This window comes from Parasteatoda tepidariorum, chromosome 6 (genome assembly GCF_043381705.1).
Source record: "Parasteatoda tepidariorum isolate YZ-2023 chromosome 6, CAS_Ptep_4.0, whole genome shotgun sequence".
NCBI classification, from domain to species: domain Eukaryota; kingdom Metazoa; phylum Arthropoda; class Arachnida; order Araneae; family Theridiidae; genus Parasteatoda; species Parasteatoda tepidariorum.
The window spans coordinates 68,582,736-68,595,130 of NC_092209.1; the positions used below are offsets into that span (position 1 = coordinate 68,582,736).

The 12,395-nt window shown below is 30.3% G+C and overlaps 1 protein-coding gene across 1 annotated transcript in view; it reads right to left on the reverse strand.

The window, feature by feature from the left end:
- LOC107439969 (lysosomal acid phosphatase) overlaps nt 1–12,395 on the reverse strand; it is a 27,774-nt gene that overhangs the window by 8,479 nt on the left and 6,900 nt on the right. Inside the window, exons 2-7 of the mRNA XM_071182490.1 lie at nt 9,872–9,967; nt 8,717–8,797; nt 3,451–3,603; nt 3,278–3,370; nt 1,726–1,815; nt 345–465 (exon numbers count right to left, since the gene is read on the reverse strand). Of these exons, the coding sequence (XP_071038591.1) occupies nt 345–465; nt 1,726–1,815; nt 3,278–3,370; nt 3,451–3,603; nt 8,717–8,797; nt 9,872–9,967 (634 nt within the window). The remainder of the gene's footprint in view (nt 1–344; nt 466–1,725; nt 1,816–3,277; nt 3,371–3,450; nt 3,604–8,716; nt 8,798–9,871; nt 9,968–12,395) is intronic.

The window sequence follows — 12,395 nt, forward strand, 5'->3', positions numbered from 1 at the left end:
TATATATATACTACAGTTCAATACTTTTATTGCCATTTTGTTTGCTTTCTAATTAATATTACTTATTTTTATTTTTGCCCCAGTATTTCATAACTAGTTGAATTAAAAAAAATCTCGATCTCCTATTCAAATTCAATGCCTGCGTATCCTCCTATATTAACAGCAATTGGACTGAATAGGAGTTAGAAATAATTTTTTATATTAAAGGAAAATATTACAATTTGAATTTAAATCGTAGTATAAAATGAGTTTTAACTAAGCACTGCTGTGCATTTAAGTAAAATTCGCTTAGAATGCATAGAACGGTACAAAAAGAAATACAGATATTCTGATGGTGAACTTACCTGCTCTCAGTCTTTGAATAGCAGTTGAATTATAAATTAAGGGATAGGTGTTAACTGCTACATCTGTCAGTTCATCAAATATTGGAGGTACCCAACTTGGAATCTTTAAGTTGTATTTTTTCTGTGAACATATTTTGAAAATAGTAATAAATTAGCATGCAAGGAAAATGTAAAGTTGCACGTACCAATCAACTAATATATCAGTTTTAAAAAAAATAGGCAGAAATATATTTGAAAAGACGTAAAAATCCGTACCTACTTTTCCTGATTAATGAAAATTGTTGCGAAAATATAGTCTTTATAATATGATAAATATAAGTACTTCAACAGTTGCAAAACATTAAATTTGCGTTTGGCCACGACTAACTGGTGACTATCCCCACAAATAAGCATTTTTGTTTATCCGAATGGCCCACTCTGCAAAAAGTTTGAGGAGGTGTTGAATTGGTATAAATTCATGAGATGTCCGGTTTGCGAGGAGACTCCTAATTGAAAAATATTGGCAGTTTCTTTCTTTGGTTTTGTGCTTCATGTTGTTCAATATCTTCTCAGTTTCATTTCCTTTCGCCATTGGAGATATGTTTTTAATTAGAAATATATTTGTTCGCATAGGTCTGTAAATTTCGAAATCCTAAATTGCCCACTCAGAGAAAAGAAAGAGTTCGTGAGCTGGTACAAATTGAGGAGATGCCCGATTTGCGAGGAGACTCCAAATTGAAAAATATTGAAGTATACATATATATACTGTAGATGAGGCAGTTATTACTTTTTCTTTTCATTCTGTTTCATGTTGTTTATCCATTTGTTAGTTTTATTTTTTTTCACCATTGAAAATACGCTATTAATTTTAATTAAATTTCTCGGCGTGTAGGTGACAATTTTATCAGCACAAATAGCTCCCTCAGTGACTGGTACTAATCTTTGAGATACCCAATTCGTGGGGAGACTCTTTATTGAAAAGAATTTGCAGTTCTGGATACTTACTCAAAAGACATTGTTTTCCTTTTTCTGTTTTATTGTGTTTTATTTGATCATTTTTTTTTGTTAGTTTCATTTTCTCGTGCCATTGGATCTTATAAAACATTGGATAAAAATTCGCTATTCATGTTTTGAATAGCGAATTTATACATATATANATATATATATATATATATATATTTACAATAGCTTTTGTATAGTATGTATGCAGCTATGTAACTATGTTAAATATGTATCTGTCACGGCAAAAATTAAGCTCAGGATTTTAAAATACTCTAAGGAAATATTTTACCATGTAAATTTATACAGATGAATATTATACTTCATGTATAAATATGAAGGAGAATTTTTTAGTATGCTGCAATGTAAAAATTATTTTAAAATGTAATAGAACAAGTTTTACCTCAATAAACAAGATGTCGTAAAGTTCATGGGCTGTGAGATATTCAGTTACGTAGGCTTGTGTTTGTATCGTTAGATATTTATACAATTCCTGAAAAATAAAAATAAAATAAAAATTTCTTTCAAGAACTGAGATGATTTAAACTTTAAGTAGAGTTGAATCGAAATTTTACCTTAACAGTTCCATCCAGTTTATTAACTCTTTGACGCAGATGGGACACCGGTGTCCCTTTTATATATTATTTTCTGGACACTCTAATTACAGACAAAAATGCATTTTGCTTTATTTTTAATTACAAAAAAAGGCTAATAGTACGACAGAAATCTGTATTTTTTTTAAAAAATATATATATAATCCAAAATAAGTAGTTTTTTTATTATTATAATATGCATAAATTTATCATTAATTGATTTTGTAAATTAAGGAATTTTCAATGAGAAATAAATGTTCTTCATAGACCTATATAACTACATATAAGTGTAAATTTGAAAAAATATTTTTATAAAATGAACAGTGTTTAGAAACTTTTAACCCTAATACAGAAACAGACACCGGTGATTCATGTTGTGTTTCATAACTATAGAGTATTAAAATGCTAAATATACATATTTTTCTATTATTTTGACTTAAACTAATACAAAATAATGAAAAATGTTTTTAATATTTTTCAGTGAATATCTTTTTTTTAATTCCTACTATTTATTCACAATCTCCATATATCTTATTCAAATTTTCAATCGTTAATAAAATACTTTTTATTCATCCACTTAAGTTCAAATAAATTTTTTTGAACTTTTAGTGGATGACACTTGACATTAATCTAGTTTTTTTCAAATATTAATTCATTCACTAAATAGGGCTGAGTTGAAAACGAAATGCAATTTTCTGATTGGTTAAACATTTGTCAATGTTTTAAATTTTACCAAAAGCAATTCATATTTTTCACATATTTTAAAGATAACATCAGTGATGATTTCTAATGCATAGCTCTATTTGAACAAAAAAATAGTTTATTGCTCACATTTAAATATTTAATTATTTTAGATTCGCTGTGTTAGATAAATTCAATAAAGCACAATAGGTGGCAGCACGTGTGGTCCATGTCACCAAATTTATACTTTTACAGTTGCCTGATACCATGAGACCTATTTTGGATCTAAAATGTTTACCGTTCTCTCACAAAAAGATAAACTACTCCTTAAATATCAAAATGATTATTTAATTAATAGCTTTAAATGAATATTTTGATACGAATTCGACCCATGACTCTAATTTGTTTTTCGAATCAGTCGATTCTTTTGGCTAGAATTTGTTTTTTTTAAACAAAAACAGGTTTATTCCTTTTAAAACAATTTTCTTCTTTTAATCAGTTCGATGATTTGATCAGTTTTATAAATTATATTGGTTTAAATTATAGAGTCATGTGGTGTCATTGGATTCAGCTTACTTAAAGTATTTTCTTTTTTTTCCAATATTCACTGCTTAGTTTCTATAGCATATTTCAATAAAACATTATATTATTTTAAATCATGAATAATTATACATGACTCACTTTATGTTTAGCGTTAAATTCTTTATTAGACGGAGTGTTCAGTTGCCTGTTTACTTCTCTTTGAAATGCAGGACAATATGTGCTTCCTAAAAACTGGAAGAAAAAAAAGCAAAACGTAAAATTATCAATTCTACAGATTTTTAAAGTTAACTTATTTGACGAATTAACCTTACTTTATCTAAAGCCATAGGAATTGAAGTTATAGGTATGGGTTGCCAATTCAAATCATTCTCAAATTTCCATTCCGGAGTGGGAGCGAAGAATGATGCAAAATTTGCCTCTGCACTCTCCAAACAACGATCGACATCGGTACTCACAGCATCGACCTAGAAAAGAAAAGGAAACACATCAAAGGCTATTTTAGAAAGAAGAAAAAAAACTACCGATTTTTCAGCAAACCAAGTATCAAGGGAGAGTTTAGGGGGAAAAAAATTGTTATTATTATTGTTGTTGGCCTTCATTAAAGTAGCTTGATTTAAAGCCCGAAAGCAATAACTCTGCTGAGCCCAAACTAATATTTCCTATAAGTGAAACCTACACATCACTTAGTACTCAGAGGAAACGCAGTAAACTGGTGCAGTAGGGGAAATTAAAGAAAATGTCGAAGCCTACGGACTTCTAAGCAGCGCATTGGCGAAAATTGAGGATGAAGTGGCAACCTTCAGACTACCAAAGGATCGGATATCTCGTTTATGGTAACCCATACCTTCTCTCTTCTAGGAAGGGTTGACCGAACTCGATCAAATTTGCAGTTGTTTACTATTCAGACCGTAGTAATTCTAAACAGCGCAGTGGCGAGAATTGCGGATGATGTGGCAACCTTCAGTACTACTTTCTACTACCAAAGGATCGGATATCTCGTTTATGGCAACCCATACCTTCTCTCTTCTAGAAAGTGTTAACCGAACTCGATCAAATTTGCAGTTGTTTACTATTTAGACCGTAGTAATTCTAAACAGCGCAGTGGCGAGAATTGAGGATGATGTGGCAACCTTCAGACTACCAAAGGATCGGATATCTCGTTTNGATGTAACGAGCCCTCATCCCCAGATGTCATCCCAGAAAACTACCCCCAGATGGCGCCACTGGCGCATCAGAAGTATTAACTTTTTATTTTTCAAGAACTTAAAAACAGTAGAAGTAGATGTAATGTAACTAGAGACGCGCCATGCAGCGCTAATGCCTAACTAAATGTTTTCATCACTTTATAATCATCATTTACCATTTCATGTAAATTCATCTTCATCTATTTGTAATTAAAACCAATAAAGGTTAATGAATCATCAAATTGGCGGTCAAAAGGTAAGTGGAACATTTTCCACTATTCATATTGAAAACAGGAATTCATTAGATTGAACACATACCTTCTCTCTTCTAGGAAGTGTTAACCGAACTCGATCAAATTTGCAGTTGCTTACTATTTAGACCGTAGTAATTCTAAACAGCGCAGTGGCGAGAATTGAGGATGATGTGGCAACCTTCAGACTTCCAAAGGATCGGATATCTCGTTTATGGTAGCCCATACTTTCTCTCTTCTAGGAAGTGTTAACCGAACTCGATCAAATTTGCAGTTGTTTACTATTTAGACCGTAGTAATTCTAAAAAGCGCAGTGGCGAGAATTGAGGATGATGTGGCAACCTTCAGACTCAAAAGATCGGATATCTCGTTTATGGTAACCTATACCCTCTCTTCTAGGAAGTGTTGACGGAACTCGATCAAATTTGCAGTTGTTTACTATTTAGGCCGTAGTAATTCTAAACAGCGCAGTGGCGAGAATTGAGGATGATGTGGCAACCTTCAGACTATCAAAGGATCTGATATCTCGTTTATGGTAACCCATACCTTCTCTCTTCTAGGAAGTGTTGACAGATCTCGATCAAATTTGCAGTTGTTTACTATTTAGGCCGGGATACTTTGGTACAGGGTACTTTAATTTTTAAAAGAAAAATAATTAATATTTTACCATCACCTTAAAACAACGCCCTAGTGCCAAAATTACCATTTTATTTTAAATTTTCTTAGGGTTTAATGTTAAAAATCAACATTTTACATTCATTTTGATATTGCCAACCGCATTTACGATCATAATTGCATTTTATAAATTACTTAAGTTACCATGTATAGAAATTAGTTATAGACGTGGTTCAACAGTATACAATACTGTCAATGAAAGGAAAGAAAAAAAACAATGTTTTTAAAATTACTATCAATTGAAGCAATAACGTAGTATTTACTATAGACAAAACTAACTGACGTTAGTGAAAATATTTCACCGTGAATGCTCAAACATGCAGTAGAAAGAATTAATTATACTGTTAATACAGTTCCATCGATTGACAAAATTCAAATTTTTTTTTTTTTTTTTTTTTTTTTTTTTTTTTTTTTTTTTTTTTTTTTTTNTTTTTTTTTTTGAAATTTAGTGGGAAAAGTTTCTTATTTTCTAAGCAAAATACTACAAACCATTCATTTCTATTTCTTCCAGTTTTTTCTTAATTGAGTTTTTCAAATAGTTGGTCATTTTTTATACAACCAATAAGACAATGTATGAAAACGCGAAATTGATAAATAAAGTTTTGAAAATCGAACTAAATTAATAAGCTAGAGTCCTAATAATGGACCACCACATTCTGGGATGCAGCTTTAATAATTCGAGTAGTTAACTTTTTGCTTAGTTATTAAGGCAAACGATATTTTAATTTACGAAATTACACACCAAAACGTTCATTCTCTAAATTAACATACCTTCTTTTTTCGACCTAGGATTCTTGACCCTTAGAATATGACGGGTGGCAGCTGCATGGAATGCGTGGTTCTATTAGTTTTATCAATAGAGTGTTCGAACTTAAATATTTTCGTACCATAATAATATTTTTACTTTTAGTCTACTTTTCTAAATCTCCGGAAATATTTAGAACTCCTTCAAAAAATTTACGCTGTAAACTTATTTATCCAAACAAAGGATTACACAAAATATAATTTTTTAAGATTATTCATTCTTTTTTATTATTAAACTAGTTTTTCTGGAGAAAAAAATTGAATTGTAAGCTTTCAATTAAATTTCGAAGCTTATACAAAAACTGCGAAAGTTAAGTGACGAAATGTAAAGTTTGAATGAAATTGATGAATACTTGTAAAGTAATGAAATTTTAAAAAATATCGTATTTTTAAACTTAAATTTATAAATAAATGTTGGTCCAATTTTTGCTCACATTTTATATTCTGTAATACATATTTGCGTAACTAGAAATGATGTAAAATTTTTTACACCTTGCAATTCTAAATTTTTTCGACATTTTTTATAAATTAAAATACAAAATGTAATTAGCGATTATAAAAAAAATCTATAAATTTTCAGAGAATTTTGGAAAAAAAAAGAGTTCTATAAATGTTTCCGGAATAACTTTTGAATATCTTCAATAGCTTCAGAGTTATGTGGAATAAACAAAACGGAAAATTAAAATCAACTGGTCCAAACTTTTAACCTCACTAAATTATTGGGACTATAATTTCCAGTGGTGGCTGTCTCCCACATATTTTGATTAAAAATCCAAATCAGTCAGGGAAAAATTTTGATTGTTAAGGGAAAAGTTCGTTTTGTACCTGATTTCTTATATTTAAATATCGTCTGTATAAATGAATTAGCATATTCAATCAGCAAGATTGCAGTTTAATACGTGAAAATCCAATGAGATGTCTGCAAGTGACGTAGTGTAAGTATCTCGATCCGGATTGGTTGTTCAGTTGTGGCATTTATTTAAGTTAGCAACTGTTCTTTCGAGTCAACTAAATCTGTCAAGTATCAATTCTTTTTAGCGACGCATTCTATATTTTTTCACAAAGATTCTTGCACAAAGATTCTTTCACAAAGATTTCAATTCTTCCACTATATATTTCCTACTTAACACAAAGACAGGCATGAAGTAATGTATAACATAAACAAACTAATTATACATCAAAGTTGCAAGGTACGCAAACAAAAATGTAATGAGAATCGCTATCCTGATTGGTTGCTGAGTTGTGGCATTTATTTAAGTTAGCAATTGTTCTCTCGAGTCAACTAAATCTGTCAAGTACCAATTCTTTTTAGCGACGCATTCTATATTTTTGCACAAAGATTCTTGCACAAAGGTTCATTCACAAAGATTTCAATTCTTTCACTACATACTTCTTACTTAACACAAAGACAGGCATGAAGTAATGTATAACGTAAACAAACTAATTATACATCAAAGTTGCAAGGCACGCAAACAAAAATGTAATGAGAATCGCAATCCTGATTGGTTGTTGAGTTGTGGCATTTATTTAAGTTAGCAATTGTTCTTTCGAGTCAACTAAATATGTCAAGTATCAATTCTTTTTAGCGACGCATTCTATATTTTTGCACAAAGATTTCAATTCTTTCACTATATATTTCTTACTTAACACAAGGACAGGCATGAAGTAATGTATAACATAAACAAACTAATTATACATCAAAGTTGCAAGGTACGCAAACAAAAATGTAATGAGAATCGCTATCCTGATTGGTTGCTGAGTTGTGGCATTTATTTACGTTAGCAACTGTTCTCTCGAGTGAGCTAAGTCTGTCAAGTATCAATTCTTTTTAGTGACACATTCTATATTTTTGCACAAAGATTCTTGCACAAAGATTCTTTCACAAAGATTTTAATTCTTTCACTATATATTTCTTACTTAACACAAAGACAGGCATGAAGTAATGTATAACATAAACAAACTAATTTTACATCAAATTTGCAAGGTACGCAAACAAAAATGTAATGAGAATTGCTATCCTGATTGGTTGTTGAGTTGTGGCATTTATTTAAGTTAGCAATTGTTCTTTCGAGTCAACTAAATATGTCAAGTATCAATTCTTTTTAGCGACGCATTCTATATTTTTGCACAAAGATTCTTGCACAAAGATTCTTTCACAAAGATTTCAATTCTCTCACTATATATTTCTTACTGAACACAAAGACAGGCATCAAGTAATGTATAACGTAAACAAACTAATTATACATTAAAGTTGCCAGGTACATAAACAAAAATATATCACGGTTACAATAAAATACAAAAACAGATGATAAATCTAAGTTAAGTAAAAGACGCAGACGAGAAAGAATTATATTTCAACAAATTCGATGTGCGATATGGAGCTGTATTTAATCAACATTCTAACTCATGTGGAGAAACTTAGCTCAATTCTAACATGCCATTTTTCTTATGAACAATCAGCTTGTGCTAACGTTATAGGTTCAATGTGTGGGTGTCCGTAATCTTCTTCTTCTTCTTCTTTGATAGCAAGCACTCAATTATTAGATCGAAATCAACGAAACAGATCCGTGTATTTACTTTGTAAACTATACATCAAAAATATTATTCGTATCTATTACACGAAAACATGGAAAAAATATAGATCATCGTGCATAAAATCTCACCTCGGTTGGCTTGGTAGTCAAGAAACCACGATACATTTCTCGAAAAAGTTTTCCTAATGAATAATGTTCTCTTTTACCTTGCTGAAAGGAAATGAGAAACAAATTAAATAGAATAAAAATATCTTAAAAGGTTTCATATTTTTATATAAAATTGCCTATGGTATTTATTGCTCCAAAAATGGTGAATAATTATAAATAATGGCAAACTTCTCAGAACTAAAATATTTAAGAACTTTCGTTCGTAAAGCCAAATAAAGAAAAGGAGGTAGGAATAAGGTTAGATAAAGATATGAATTTTTCTTTCCTACGCCACGACATTAGTTCAATGCTTCTGAAGCTAATTTTCGGTTAGATGTCTTTATTAGTTAAAATTGTAGTTAAACACTAAATAATATTTATGTTGTCTACAGATTCTTAGAAATTGTCAATGTCCAGAGCTCTGATGCCTCCAAGAACAACATTCTCTTCTATTTATTACATAATGTTAGTTCAAAAGGATTTGAGGTAATGAAGAAATCATTTAAGCTTTTATTTTTAAGATAAGAATTTTTCTTCCCGATGGCATGACATTAGTTAAATTCTTCTGATGATAATTTCTGGTTAAGAGTCTTTATTAGTAAGAGTTATAATTATAAATAAAATAATACCTGTATTGTCATTAAGTTCTAAGAAATTGTCAATGTTCAAAGTTCAGTTGTTTCAAAGTACAGCATTAATTCCTATTTGTTGCATAGCGTTTTTTCAAATGCATTTGAGGTATACAAGTAGAAATTACAGTATGTTTCTGTTTAGAACAACCAGAAGGAGCAAACCATGCTGCGCCGCGCATGCGCGAACTGTTGCAAGGTGGTAAAGCATTGATCAGACAAATGACTGTTGTTGTTGTTTAAACCTTTTTTATATCCACACATAAAAGTTTCAAAAGGAAATAATATTTTAAAATTTCACATTTTCTTTTTGTATATGCAAAGATGGATACATACTATTATCAAAAACTCTAAGAATATGGAATATATAAACATAAAAAGATAGACAATGCTAAACATTTACAGATCAGATTAAATAAAGAAAGGTGAACAGAATGCAATGATTAAATTTAAAATCTAGAAATTGTATTTAATTAAAAGGCGAAAAAATGGAATTCAGAAAACTTACCCAAGTTAAGGATCCTAAACCTAGTGGCCAAACAGATGCTGGATTTGGATCCGTCGGATATAGTACCTCTGGAGCGCGATCACCATGCCGATACATCTATAAATATCATATCAAAAAAATAAACACAATCAATGCCTTAAATTGAAATACAATTATACACAGTCCAGTTCCATTAATGTGACCACCATCTACTTTCGACGTCAACGTGAAGTAACCAATCACAGAAGGCAAGTTTCGGCACATTACAGTGGAGTGTATATAAAGGATGTCCTAGAGCAGGGCTGTCCTACTGGAGGCCAGCAGGCCGCATGCGGCCCTCCAACACATATTGGGCGACCCGCCAACTTCTTATTCAGGCAGATCGGTCTCAGTTTTCCCATTAAAATGCAAACAAATTGTTTTATAATCCTTCTGTTCCATTATTTTATAATTAATAATTCAACTATTAATTGTTATTGTATAAGAGGTAAGAGGTTATTGTTCATTTTTTTCAAACTGCGCCAAGCCCATTTTACTTGGCTTGTCCGTCTGGTCAAACGGTAAATAACTACAAACTAAATTTGCAAATATTAGACAGATTTTACGAGTATTTTTAAAAGGTTTAGCATGACATAATTGAAAAGGGTGGTGAAATATATAAGCCTACTAATCGTTTAGAAATAGTGGTTGATACAAATCTACTAAATTGAATTTATTAAACCAAGAATCACTGTTAATAAACTACCACTTGAAAATATTTATTCGCTGTCCGGAGCAAGTTGGCATCTCTGTGTACATAAATAAAACTATTTTTGTGTATTCTATACTGCATTAACTTCTTCAAACTCTTTTAGTATCAATAATAATATTAAAAATTTACTCAAATTATGTCTTTTTAAAAACCTTGGCTTCGCTGGTCACCGGTGACCCCCGTGTTGCTACGAACCAACTCAGTGCCGGTCACCGGTTACCCCCATGGCATTCAACGTGTTAAAGAGCTGAGAATAAGAAGCATGTTTGTGACAATATTTTAAAACGAATTTGCAATTTCTCGGATAAAATTCTTATTTTAGTTTCATTTAAATATATAACGTTTATATATATTGCTAAATCTGTCAATTCCGAAAGTACTCTGTGAAAAACAGAAGCAAGTGACACTATTGAGACAACATTTTTGACTCCTGTTGATCATCAGATAAGTGTCATTATTTTTTTTTTTTTTAAAAATTGAGATTTCTCGGAAATTTTTTTTATTATAGTCTTATTTAAATATGTAACATTTATTTATATTGATAAATGTATTTATCTACCAGAAACCATGTTTATTTCTCAATATATTCACCAGATGGCAGCATCAGACTATTTGCAATGTGTTAACAAATAATTTATTTTAAATGTCAGCACTCATAAAACATGTACGCTAAAAATTAAAAATGAATGCATAGTTTGTACGTACATTTAATTTCATATAATTTTCTTTTATGAAAGATAGGCATTTTTGTAACCGTTTAAAAGGTTAAGAAAACACATAACTATTAATGGGTTAGATATAAAAACATTCTCCTTACAATTTTTCTTTTTTTAGTTAGAATATCAACAAAAAAACTAAAAGATTTACAGCTAGGACTATAAATTAAAACATCAACCAAAAAACTTAGGATCTTATCTTTATTTTTAAAAAAATTTATATCAATCTAAAGATAATTTCAACTTTTTTTGTCATATAGTCTAGCACGGTGTTATTCTGTTGAGATTTTCTCACAATTGCAAATATTCGCATCTTGGTAGAACTTATTTTTGCATACCAAATTTTGTCAAAACTTCCAAAATATGTCTGGGAGCTATGGTCCTTTTGATATGGAGCGCAAACATTAAAGAAGCGTATCCAGGCTAAACTCGTAGAATTCAATGAAACTAGAAAAACTTATATAATTAACTAGATAAACCACATTAAAAAAACGCAACTTCTAAGTTGCATGACAAGGGGAGTAAAATATTGACGAAAATTAAGTTATGGTTACCAAAATCATGTAAGGATTTTTAATTTTTGAAAACTAAATAAAAATGCAATAAGTTTCAACAATTTTATACAGAATTTACAAAAGTATTGTATGGAAAACCTATCTCTAAAATCATATCATTTGGAAATTAAAAAAAAGATGTCTTTCATATGCATATCCAGTATTTCATAAAAAAAAATAATTAGTTATAATTGAATTAGATGGATTACATTCTTAAAAATTAAATGTATCGCAAATATGAGGCTCATTTAATAAGTGCATAAAAGATAAGTAAATATTCCCTCAATTACATCGAGTAAATACTGTGATCGCTCAGGCTTCCATACAAGAATCGATAACATCAAGAATAAAATTACTCAGATTTTCAAAATGATCAAGATGTTTATCTGTGTAATAACAGGCGTGCAGTGAGTAATTCCTCATGTTTAAACAGCGTGTGAGAAATGATTGTGATCAATGAATGGTATTTTACCATGTTTATATCAACTTGCTTTGGTGTATGTCTGTTCGGGTGGAATTTTGTA